The 13,110-nt window shown below is 44.6% G+C and overlaps 1 protein-coding gene across 1 annotated transcript in view; it reads right to left on the bottom strand.

The window, feature by feature from the left end:
- Positions 1-948: 948 nt before the first annotated feature.
- Positions 949-13,110, bottom strand: part of LOC126473772 (protein THEM6) — a 100,440-nt gene continuing 88,278 nt past the window's right edge. The window contains exon 3 of the mRNA XM_050101037.1: positions 949-1,318. Coding sequence (XP_049956994.1) covers positions 1,073-1,318 — 246 coding nt within the window. The 3' untranslated portion in view covers positions 949-1,072. The remainder of the gene's footprint in view (positions 1,319-13,110) is intronic.

The raw sequence follows: 13,110 nt of genomic DNA, 5'->3' as shown, positions 1-13,110 counted from the left end.
ATGAGAATAGCAACCCCCACCATCTTGACCAAAACAAAAAGATACAAAATATGGTTGTATATAACAAAAATTTATAAAGATGCACCTTTCCAGGACTTAAAACCAGAGTCTTTAGGAACAAAGACAGATGTGAGGACACCTGACCTGAACCCACTATCTTGAATTTCTATAGAAAGTGTGTGTGGGGGGGGGGGGGGGGGAGGAGGGGAATGGGGGGGGGTTATCGGATGAGGGAGGAGGGAGAAAGGTGGGGGAGCTGTGTAAAAAGTCATCCGTTATTTCAGTACTCTCGTTTTCTATCTACTGACTTAGTGCTAAATTGACTGTTAATAGATAAGATGCAATACTCACTTAAAGGATGTGTAAACATACACAACTGTCTGTTGCATTAAGCCAATATGTACAACAACTGATTTCACTGAAGTGCCTCCTGTTGGTGAAAAAGATGATTATTTTAGCAACAAACAATTTTATTGCTTAAATAAAAATCACATCACATCATTTTGAAAACAAACACACAAATGGAGGCTCTTTTGAATGATTGACTTTCACTCTATCTGTTAAAACTTGTTTAATGTGAAAATTGCTGAATTGCACCACGATTTGGAGTCCACATTAATCTGTGTCTTCCTATAACTGGAAGGATAAGTCAGTTCAATGATCGAAGGAGGCATAGGCATACCAACACCAATAATACCATCCCATTCATTTTAATGTTCAAATCAACCTTCAAATTTATCACAGGTTCATCTTCTGTCATTTGGCGGAACAAAAAGTTTGTGAAGTACGCAACATATCTTTCAGGAAACACATTGTACTCATGTTCACTTGCACAGTGTCAGGCAAAAATAGTGTAAAATCAGTGTCGTTGTCGATTCAAGCTTTTGCACTGTTCAGCTATACAACAGACTTATGGTTTGTCTTGATCCATAATGATAAAACACATCATATTGATACAAATCTTTATTAATGTCTATGGTACAAATGTCTGAAGTTTTGATACAGTGATATGTTTTAGTTACATTAATAAAACGCCAACTCAAAATATGTGGCAGCATCACTAGGAGACTACTCAGTCATTCTTGGAGGCATCTTCAGGTCTTAGGCGTGTCCTAGAAGCATCCATAGCTTCCAACCACAGCTCCAGGTCCTTCGGCGGTGGTGGCGGAGCATCGCAATGTGTCAGGTCGCGCATCATGACACGTGCGTCAGTGCCCACCACATTCTGTCGGCTCAGCACCACAGCACGCACAAAGCCATCACGTGGTGTCACAAACTGCTGTTCCAAGTAGATGCTCTTCTCATCCCAGTAGATCAGCTGCCAACACAAGAAGAATCATGTTACTACCATCTGTTATATGAGCCCTACATCCACATATACAGTGGGTAGTCATAAAATTTTGATTATCACCTCAACAAATAAAGTCCTTTAATTAATTATTTTTTATCTACAATCTGCAGTCCTGAAATCCCTGAACCAAAATACTGTAACATGGTGCTATGGGAGACAAAACACTGTGCTCCCGCTACTGCTTACACCCATTCAAAATGACCACGAAACCAAGGTAGCAGCAGAAATGTTGCACCTGTGTCACACCTATCCAGATGTCTCCTTTAGCCACCTAATCACCATAAATCCCAGGCAAGTTAATAAAAAGCAGCAAATAGGGAAAATTTTTAAACTTCTGGAAAACACTCATGTGGGATATGTAGCAGTAAGAAAGTAAGAAATAGGAAAGTGCCAGCACGCCAGTCAGGAATGATAGAGTGGAGAGGGCTGGGAAGGAGACATCAGCCAATTGCATGCTAGCCGACTCCTCTCTAGGATGACAACATGACAGCAGCGGCCTCTAGGTGAAGAGGACATAAGCACCACTCCCTACTGGTCATCACCAATTCTGCCAGTTCTATGGAAGCATCAAGACCAGTGACCTGGATAGAAGCATCCACTGTATTACTTCACATGTATTGGAATCACTATACTGGAGGACAATGGCTATATTGCATGTTGCCCGTTACTTGCAACACATCTATGTATTTTTCAAAGTTAAGTACTGTCATTGATTCATTTAGTAATAAAACTTTTTAATACAATTTGCTTGAAATGTTGTCTAGCGATCCGAGAAGCAGGTTTCCTAGACACCCCATCTTTGACAACTAGGCAAGATTCAAGAAAATCCACATCAACTCTTGGAAATCATCAGGGACAAGGGGTTGAGCCATGAGTTTCATGGTACTCCACTTGACACAGTTGTTACTGTAATCTTGCAGTAAAGACATGTGGCTTCCATGAATTCCAGCATCCAGCCACAAGTTCAATTTTAGTGTCCAGTTTCCTGAATGGGCTGTGAAAAGTGTCATTCCAAGTCACTTTGCAAACAAAAATTCAAACCATTTCTGCATTACATTCAACTGCTTATTCAAATACATGTAACCTGTACTGAATGTGAAAAAATATTGCATTGGGACACAGTAGTCTTCTTTCTTTCACTTCTTGCAGTTAATCAGAACACTAATATTTGGAATTTCCTTCCTAAGCAATCATAAAAGAGGAAAATGAAAATACTAGTCATGCCAGTTTGCTTCTGTGAATTGTGTGAGAGAGTTTAAGACACAGTGAAGAAATTTCTCACAGTGTAACTTACTGTGAAGTGTAACTAGCTTACTGAGACAGCTGGTTAATGAAATATTCAACAATAAATTCATATAGGAGCAGGTGATAAGCACTTCTAATGAAGTACATAATAATTTGTAATTTTTATTATGTTGTTCTGTCACCTGCATTAATAATCATTTATCATCATCTGAAATAATTTAATGGCTTTCAAAAGACAAAATTCATCATCTAATTCATCAGATTCTAACTTTGTGTATGAATGTTTCTTTACAGTCAGTTCAACAGATTCAAATGCAGTTAAGACAGATTCAAATGCAGTTAAGACAGAAATTTATTCATATAATGCAATTTTTGGGTAAAATGTATAGAATTTTCAAATAGAAGTTCCCAGAAAAAAATTTAATGTATCATAATCAATGATTCAAAATGTAAACATTTTGAACATCATCAACATTCAACATGCTTTTAAGGACATTTCCTTGTACTCTAACTAAAACATTCATATTTCGAAAATAATTGTTAAAATCTAAAATTTTAAGAAGTTTTGTATATATGAAAGGACACTGAGTATGACATTCATTGAAATGTCACAGTATCATCTCCATCTCCATCTCTGCAAACCACTGTGAGGTGTATGGCAAAGGGTATATCCCATTGTACCAGTTATTAGGGCTTCTTCCTGTTCCATTCATGTATGGAACATGGGAAAAATTAGTGTTTGAATGTCTTTGTGAGTGCAGTAATTATTCTAATCTTATCCTAATGATCCCTATGTGAGCAATACATAAAGGGTTCTACTACATTACTAGGGTAATCATTTAAAGCTGGTTCTTGAAACTTTGCTAACAGACTTTCTTGGGATACTTTACAACTATTTTCAAGACACTTTCACTTCAGTTCCTTCAGTATTTCTGTGACACTCTCACATGGATTAAACAAACCTGTGACCATTCGTGCTATCCTTCTCTGTATACGTTCAATATCTGCTGTTAGTTCTATCTGGTATGGGTCCCGCACACTTGAGCAATATTCTAGAACTAGTTGCACAAGTGATTTGTAAGCAATCTCCTTTGTAGCTGATTGCACTTCCCCACTGTTCTATCAATAAACCAATTCTACCACCTACTTTACCCATCACTGAACCTATGTGATTACTCCATTTCATATCCCTAGAAAGCATTACACCCAGGTATTTGTATGAGTTGGTTGATTTCAACAGTGACTCATTAATATTAAAGTTATAGGATACCACATTTCTTTTGTTTTGTGAAGTGCACAGTTTTACATTTCTGAACTTTTAGAGCAAGTCGCCAATCTCTACACAATGTTGAAATCTTATCAAGATCTGATAGTATATTTATGCAGCTTCTTTCAGATATTTCTTCATTATAGGTAACTGCTAATATCTGCTAAAAGCTTGATTTTACCATTAATATTGTCTACAAGGACATTAGTATACAACATGAACAGCAAGGGTTCAAACACACTTCCCTGGGGCCAAAGTTACTTCTACATTTGATGATGATTCTCCATCCATTATAACAGGCTGTGTACTCCCTACCAAAACCCCTTCAATCCAGTCACAAATTTCATTTGATACCCCCATATGATCGTACTTTTGACAGCAAGTATAGATGTGGTACTGCATCAAATGCTTTTCAGAAATCAAGAAACTGCATCTACCTGGTTGCCTTGATCCCAACCTTTCAGTATGTCATGTGGGAAAAGTGTAAGTTGCCTTTCACATGGTCAATGTTTTCAGAATCCATGCCATTGGGGCCTGGAGCTTTGTTCACTTTTAACAGTTTCAGCTGTTTCTCAACACCACTGACACTAATACATATTTCATTCATCTTTTCAGTAGTATGAGGATTAAATTGAGGAAATTCTCCTGGGTTTTTCTTTGTAAAGAAACATTTGAAAACAGAGCTAAGCATTTCAGCTTTACCCTCAATTTTAGTTCCTGTCACATTTGCTAGAGACTGGACACTAACTCTGGTGTCACTAATAGCCTTTACGTATGATTGGAGTTTGTGTTCTGTGAAAGATCATTTGACAATATCCTGCTACAGTAGTCATTAAAGACATTATGCATTGATCTCTTGACAGCCAAATGCATTTCATTGTTTTATACCTAGTGTGCAGCACTCTCTGTTTCTTTAGAAGTTTCTTTACTGTGACTGTATACTGGGGAGGATCCCTCCCATTATGAACGGTTGCACTGAGTACATATCTATCCAGTGCATGGTCAACTACTCTTTTAAACTTGAGCCAGAGTTTCTCACATGCTCCTGCCCTGTGCCGAAAGTTTCAAGTTCCTCACTGAGATACGACATATCTGATTTTTTATTTAGTTCACTGAACATATAAATCTTTCTGCTTGTTTTAGTTCTCCTTAGTACGTTGGTAATCGTTGCTGCCATGACTGTGTCATTGTCACTGATACCACTTCCACTGTGGAGATCCTCAAGGTGGTCAGGGCTATTTGTTGCTATTAAATCTAACATATTTGCATCAAGAGTGGGGTTCCTAACTACCTGTTCTAGGTGGTTTTCTGAGAAGGTATTTTGTAAAGTTTCACAGGATGCTTTATCACACCCACCACTAACAAAATTGAAATTTTCCAATTAATTGTTGGATGATTAAAGTCTCCGCTGATGATTACAGTATGACTGGGGGACTTACAAGTCAACTGATGTTTCCTCTGAAGTTTTTGGTTACATAAGGAAATGAGTCTTGTGGACGATAAAAGGAGCCAATTATCATTTTATGCTCACCCCTGGTACTGCGTCTCGCTTAAATAATCTCACATGCAGCTTCAATTTCTACATCGGTGGATTTGAGTTTCTTGTCTACTGTGACAAATACACCACCTCCAATTCCCATTTGCCTATCCTTTCAATATGCACTTAAAATTTCTCCAAATATCTCACTGCTATCAGTTTCAGGTTTCAACCAGCTTTCTGTACCTAGTATTATGTGAGCTTCACTGCTTTCACGATTGCTTCAAACTCTGGTACTTTGTAGTGAATGCTTCGGTAATATACCATTAGGATTTTAATACTCTCACCTGTAGAAGGCAATTCTTTCTATCTTAAATTGATAATTCTGGGTTTCCTACAGGTTGGAGAGTAACCTAATCTAAAAAAATCCTTGTATGCACCTCACACACCATCAACTACGTGAGTAGCAGTCTCTGATGTGTAGTGCACACCCTACAATTCTCAAACCTTTGGCTCAAATCCAGGAAATCACAGTCTAGCTTGTCACAGAACCTTCAAAGTCTCTGGTTCAGTCCTTCCACTCGGCTTAGGACCAAAGGTCCATAATCAGTTCTGGGGACAATGCTGCAAACTGTAAGCTTCATTGAAACTCCATGTACATGGCTGGTCTTCTTAACCTCCTCCACCAGTCGCTGGAGTGAACCAAGAATAACCTTGGAGCCCAGACACAGCAGGCATCATTTGTTCCAACGTGTGCCACAATCTGCAGTTGGTTGCACCTTGTTCCCTCAATGGCTGCTGGAATAGCCTCTTTAATATGTTGAAGAAAGCCCCCAGGCATACGCACTGAGTGCATCTGATGTCCTTTCCTGTCTTCTTGTGCCATTTCCCTAAGGGGTATCATCATTCGAGTTAAGTTTGAACTTCTGATGATTAATAGACCATTAACCTTTTGCGTTTGCCGCCTCCTGACACTGGACAAAACACGTTTCCCTAAAACATGTGAAGTGAGTTCCACTGGCTCAGTTTCAGCTTCAGTGAAAGACAGCACCTCAAACTTGTTGGTTATGGTGATCGGTACAACATCCTGAGTCCTCCCTGGTCCCCATCCACCCTGTACATGATGGCTAAATCTACCATTGACACACCACTCACAGTCAAGTGGACGGGTAATGACAGATCTAGTACTTTCTGCAAAGGAAACAGGATCCACAGGAGAGGACAGTACTCAAGGTACCTCTGGTACAGATATCAGAGCTAAACGACTCTCAGAAGCTCTTCCAGCAGACAGATTCACAGCAGCTGCCAATTGGTTGATAGTAAACTTCCAGGCAGATTAAAACTGTGTGTTCGACCGAGACTCGAACTCGGGGCCTTTGCCTTTCGCGGGCAAGTGCTCTACCATCTGAGCTACCGAAGCACGACTCACGCCCGGTCCTCACAGCTTTACTTCTGCCAGTATCTCGTCTCCTACCTTTCAAACTTTACAGAAGCTCTCCTGCAAACCGTGCAGAACTAGCACTCCTGAAAGAAAGGATACAGCGGAGATGTGGCTTAGCCACAGCCTGGGGGATGTTTCCAGAATGAGATTTTAATCTGCCAGGAAGTTTCATATCAGCGCCACTCCGCTGCAGAGTGAAAATCTCATTCTGGAAACGTCCCCCAGGTTGTGGCTAAGCCATGTCTCCGCAGTATCCTTTCTTTCAGGAGTGCTAGTTCTGCAAGGTTTGCAGGAGAGCTTCTGTAAAGTTTGGAAGGTAGGAGACGAGATACTGGCAGAAGTAAAGCTGTGAGTACCGGGCGTGAGTCGTGCTTCAGTAGCTCAGATGGTAGAGCACTTGCCTGCGAAAGACAAAGGTCCCGAGTTCGAGTCTCGGTCGGGCACACAGTTTTAATCTGCCAGGAAGTTTCATATCAGCGCACACTCCGCTGCAGAGTGAAAATCTCATTCTGGTTGATAGTAGTTAGGGCGATTTCCGGCTGCTTACAAACGTCAGTCAACTCATCCCTTGTTTGAGAACAGCATTCACAGTGGGGCTGCATTTCGGCTGGTACAATGTATTACAAGGCAGTGAACAAATAACTTTTAATTAAGCCCATTGATTATCCTTTAATCTGTTGAGCTAAAAAGTTGCTAATTTCTTATAATAATTGAAGGAGATACGCAAAACGAGATTTATGTTAAGGCAACACAAACACCTGTGGTAAAAATTACTAGTTTCTTAAAACGTTTTGATGTTATAGTTGCTAGCAAATTCAAAAAAAGAGTTAATTTACGATAAATGCAGATAACATATACGTTTACTCCTCTTTAAGGAAAAACTAGATGTAACATAATATGTTAATTAGAAAATCTGCTTCAGTAACTAAATCACAAACGCCGATTTACTACAGATTGCTCGTAGATTATGCAAAGGGCAATGGTAGCTTCCGAAAACTCTCAAAATCGCACGTTTATTTGCGTTGATGTACAATGAAATTCATGGGTGATCTATAGCGTGCTTTTGGCCGCAGTGTCGATCGCTGATGAATACGCTATGCGATGTTGGCCGGCAGTCGGATGAAGCGCTTACGTTCTGTACATGAGGTGACGGCGCAGGCGAGCGGGATGTGGCCCCGCTGCGTGAGCGTCTCCCGATCTTGGCCGGCTGCGACCTCCATCGACGCTGCAACACGCTACCAGCTGGCTAATCAGTTAACGCCAGTTGATCGACCTTCGCCGCTAATGCATCGTACTCAGCCCGCGCTACCGTGGTGGCTGTACCATCGCAGAAAACGCGCCGAGAAGTACCATTCCTGTTGCTCGGTTCGGCGCTGGAACAGGCGGTGGGTGACGCAGTAGTTGTCTGTTCACTGAGGTGGCTCGTGGAAAACGTAGGCCGGCTTGACTTTGCCGATAGGGTCAGTGATACGTTTCCCTTTCAGGGGAATGTCCAGTGGTGTCGACCGGTGTAACGTGGTCATAGAGCTGGTTCGATGCCATCACTACGTAGCATCACGTGAGAGCACAGGCTGAGGTCCTTGTGCACGAACAGCGGGCCGGTGCCGTGCCTGGATGGCTACGGGGGGCGTACCTTCTGGATGTGCTCTCTGAGCTGCTGCTACGAAATCACAGGGTAGTCTCAGTACTTCCGCATATACTAGCTCGGCCGAGAAACCACCCAGGTCGTGTGTGCGTGTGTGTGTGTGTGTGTGTGTGTGTGTGTGTGTGTGTGTGTGTTTCGGAGTCTGTGTAGGACGACTGGTAAAGCTTCAGTCCACCTAGTTGTATGCCACATCATGGCTGCTTTTAGGGTGCGATGCCATCGTTCCACCGTTCCACTGCTTGCCGGGTGGTAGTTGGTTGCCCGAAGATAGTTCTTGCCGTAAAGAACTGACAGGTTTGCGAACAATTCGAACTCGAATTGTCTGCCTCTATCGGTGGTGACGTGGAGTGGGCAGCCAAACCGGGATATCCAATGCGACACAAAGGCATGCGCCAAGATCTCGGCCGAGGTATTATCTATTGGTACTGCTTCTGGCCAACGAGTGATCCTGTCGACGATGATGAGCAGGTAGCGTTGGCAGTATGAAGGCGGCAGTGGTCCGACAACGTCAACGTGAACATGTGAGAATCGCACTGCGACGTCTGGGAAATTAACTTCTGGGGCTTGTACGTGTCTGCCGACTTTACTGCATTGGTACCGGAGACAACACTTCGTCCACATTCTATAATCCTTCTTTGCTCCCTGCCACACGAAGCGATCTAGAACCAGAAGGAGCGTAGATCTCGTACCTCGGTGACTTAGACTGTGTAGGGAGACAACACTACTTACCGCCGGAAGTTCGGAAGCAGGTATGGACATGGCCTGGCCGTGGACACATCGCAATACAGTTGCACGCCAGAATCAGGAATGTCTACGGGTTGTAGTTACAATAAAGTCCGTACATCTTGTAACAGGTCTTGCAGCTCTTGGTTTGACCTCTGTGCTTCTGCGAGTGCCGCGTGGTCCAGAGTAAAGATGCTGCCGACGCGAGAGACTGTCCACCGCGATGTTGTCGATCCCGGAAATGTGTTGAATGTCCGTGGTGAACTGGGCAACGTATAGCGGTTGATTGTGTTGCCTCGGCGAGCAGTTCAGATTGTTTTGCCAGAAGGCGAGTGTCAGCGGCTTGTGGTCTGTAAATATTGTGAAGGCGCGAGCCTCGACATGAGGGCAAAAGTATTTGACAGCATCGTACCTCGCCAGCAGTTCGCGGTCGTAAGCGCGCCATTTCTTTTGCGAGGTGGTCAGGTTTTTAGAGAAGAGCTAGCGGCTGCCAGGCCTCGTCACAGCGTTGTTGAAGCACGCCACGTATCACTGTCTGGCTCGCATCTATAACCACAGTCAACAGTGCATTCGGCTTGGGATGTGCCAACAATGTCGCGTCCGCTACAGCTTGTTTTGTTTCCTCAAATACCGTGATCATGTCGTCCGTCCAGGTAATCGACAAAGTGCCTTTAGCCTTCGGGTCTGCCAGCCCGACTGTCAGCTGCTCTTGACCTTGAACTGCATGCGGCAGACGTCGCCGATAAAAGTTCAGCATGCCTAGGTAGCGTCTTAATTCTTTGCAAGTGGTCGGCCGGGGCAGATGGCGGATAGCCTCTATTTTGACCGGAAATGGTAGCGAGCCTGAAGGAGTAATGCGGTGACCTAGGAAGTCAACTTGCGACTGTCCGAAGATACAATTCGCCACGTTCAGCACAATTCAATAATCACTTAGCCGTTGAAAAACCTCGACCAGATGCTGGCGATGTTCTTCTGGCGAGACTGAAAAGACCAAAACGTCATCGAGGTAAGCGAAAAAGAATGACAGGCCTCACAGCACTGAATTGACGAACCTCTGCCACGTTTGTGCCGCATTCCGGAGACCAAAAGTCAAAAATTTGCTTTCAAATAAGCCAAATGGCGTAATAATGGCTGTCTTCGTTATATCTTCGTCGGCCACCGGAATGTGTTTGCAGGCTTTGCCACAATCTAGTACACTATACACACAAGCGCCGCTCAGCGTGCAGTTGAAGTCACGGAGCGGAGGTGTCGGGTATTGTGCGGGCTTTCCCACAAGGCCGCCACGCACCACCCGTTTTGGGGATGAGGTGTAACGGTGAAGACCAGGGGCTGTCAGACGGACGCATGTTGCCCTCTTTGATCATGTTATCAAACTCGGCCTTAGCTATGTTTAAACGGTCTGGCGCCAGCCGTCGCGGTCGGCAGGAGATCGGCGGCCCCTCAGTTGTCTTGATACAGCGCACGGTGTTGTGCCTGACGTCCTTCGGCATGCCCGGTGGCTTTGTTAACGCTGAAAAGTCCTTCTATAGCGCGGCATACTCATCGTCAGTGGCGGTAATCAGCCGGGCAGATTGGATGAATGTATGGCGCCGGATACGCGCGCCGCCAGCCCGGTGGTCCGGTCTAAAAGGCGGGTGTTGGTCATATCTGGCAAAAGGTTATACACTACTGGCCATTAAAATTGCTACACCACGAAGGTGACGTGCTACAGACGCGAAATTTAACCGACAAAAAGAAGGTGCTGTGATATGCAAATGATTAGCTTTTCAGAGCATTCACACAAGGTGGCGACACTTACAACGTGCTGACATGAAGAAAGTTTCCAACCGATTTCTCATACACAAACAGCAGTTGACCGGTGTTGCCCGGTGAAACGTTGTGATGCCTCGTGTAAGGAGGAGAAATGCTTACCATCACGTTTCCGACTTTAAATCGCCTACCGCGATTGCGGTTATCGTATCGCGACATTGCTGCTTGCGTTGGTCGAGATCCAATGACTGTTAGCAGAATATAGAATCGGTGGGTTCAGGAGGGTAATACGAAACGCCGTGCTGGATCCCAACGGCCTCGTATCACTAGCAGTCGCGATGAAAGGCATCTTATCCGCATGGCTGTAACGGAGCGTGCAGCCACGTCTTGATCCCTGCGTCAGCAGATGGGGACATTTGCAAGACAACAACCATCTGCACGAACAGTTCGACGACGTTTGCAGCAGCATGCACTATCAGCTCGGAGACCATGGCTGCGGTTACCCTTGACAATGCATCACAGATGCTGAAGGCATTTTGACAATTACCTGGACGGACGACATGATTGCGGTATTTGAGAAAACAAAACAAGCTAGGCCTATAGCGGACGCGGCATTTTTGGCACATCCCAAGCCGAATGCACTGTTGACTGTCGTTGTAGATGCGAGCCAGACAGTGATACGCGGCGTGCTTCAACAACGCAATGATGAGGCCTGGCAGCCGCTAGCTCTCTTCTCTAAAAAGCTGACCACCTCGCAAAAGAAATGGCGCACGTACGACCGCGAACTGCTGGCGATGTGGCCTGCGACGGTGTATTCAACGACGAACCTGCGTGACGGATGGCAAAACGTTATTTTTTCCGGATGAATCCAGGTTCTGTTTACAGCATCATGATGGTCGCATTCGTGTTTGGCAACATCGCGGTGAATGCACATTGGAAGCGTGTATTCGTCATCGCCATACTGGCGTATGACCCGGCGTGATGGTATGGGGTACCATTCATTGGTTACACGTCTTGGTCACCTCTTGTTCGCATTGACGGCACTTGAACAGCGGACGTTACATTTCAGATGTGTTACGACCCGTGGCTCTACCCTTCATTCGATCCCTGTGAAACCCTACATTTCAGCAGGATAATGCACGATCGCATGTTGCAGGTCCTTTCTGGATACAGAAAATGTTAAGACTGCTGCCCTGGCCAGCACATTCTCCAGATCTGTCAACAATTGAAAACGTCTGGTCAATGGTGGCCGAGCAACTGGCTCGTCACAATACGCCAGTCACTCTTCTTGATGAACTGTGGTATCGTGTTGAAGCTGCATGGGCGTACCTGTACACGTCATCAAAGCTCTGTTTGACTCAATGCCCAGGCGTATCAAGGCCGTTATTACGGCCAGAGGTGGTTTTTCTGCGTACTGATTTCTCAGGCTCTATGCACCCAAATTGCGTGAAAATGTAATCAGATGTCAGTTCTAGTATAATATTTGTCCAGTGAATACCCGTTTATCATCAGCATTTCTTCTTGGTGTAGCAATTTTAATGGCTTGTAGTGTAGTATGCCAAGAAATCTGCTCCTATTATTGGCCCTGCCACATCCGCCACCATGAAATTCCGAAAGAAGGCGTGGCGGAGGCCAAGATCCAGTTCTATTCTTTGCAAGCGGTACGTTGCAATAAGCGAGCTACTCGCGGCCGCCAGACAGAACGACGTATGCGCTCGGCACTGATATAGCATCGTTCGTGGGTAAATGCATAAGTCGGAACCAGTATCAATCAAGTACTTTCAGCCAGTGGTACCAGCACACGTCCTTCTGTGACTCAGATGACGGCGCAGGCGAGTGGCACCTATGGTATGTTGGTCGGCTGCCATCTCCACCGACGCTGCAACACGCTACCAGCGGAGGATGCTAAGTTCACCGGACTTGGATACGATGTGACGTCTTTATGACGTATACACGCTACATCGAAAACGATATATAAAGCGTATATACGTCATAATGACGTCACATCATATCCAGGTTGGGTGAACTTAGCATCCTCCGCTACCAGCTGTCTAATCTATTGCGTCAGTCTATCGACTTTCGTCGCTAATGCATCGTACTCCGCTCGCGCTGGCGTGGTGGCTGTACTCCCGCACTAAAACACACACACACACACACACACACACACTAGGCGGCTGCGGGTCGCTACAGACTGAGCTGTGAACCACAAACG

The sequence above is a fragment of the Schistocerca serialis genome, chromosome 4, assembly GCF_023864345.2.
Source record: "Schistocerca serialis cubense isolate TAMUIC-IGC-003099 chromosome 4, iqSchSeri2.2, whole genome shotgun sequence".
Lineage (NCBI taxonomy): Eukaryota > Metazoa > Arthropoda > Insecta > Orthoptera > Acrididae > Schistocerca > Schistocerca serialis.
The sequence above is the reverse complement of the archived record's forward strand: the minus strand, read 5'-3'. Positions and strand labels throughout refer to the sequence as shown.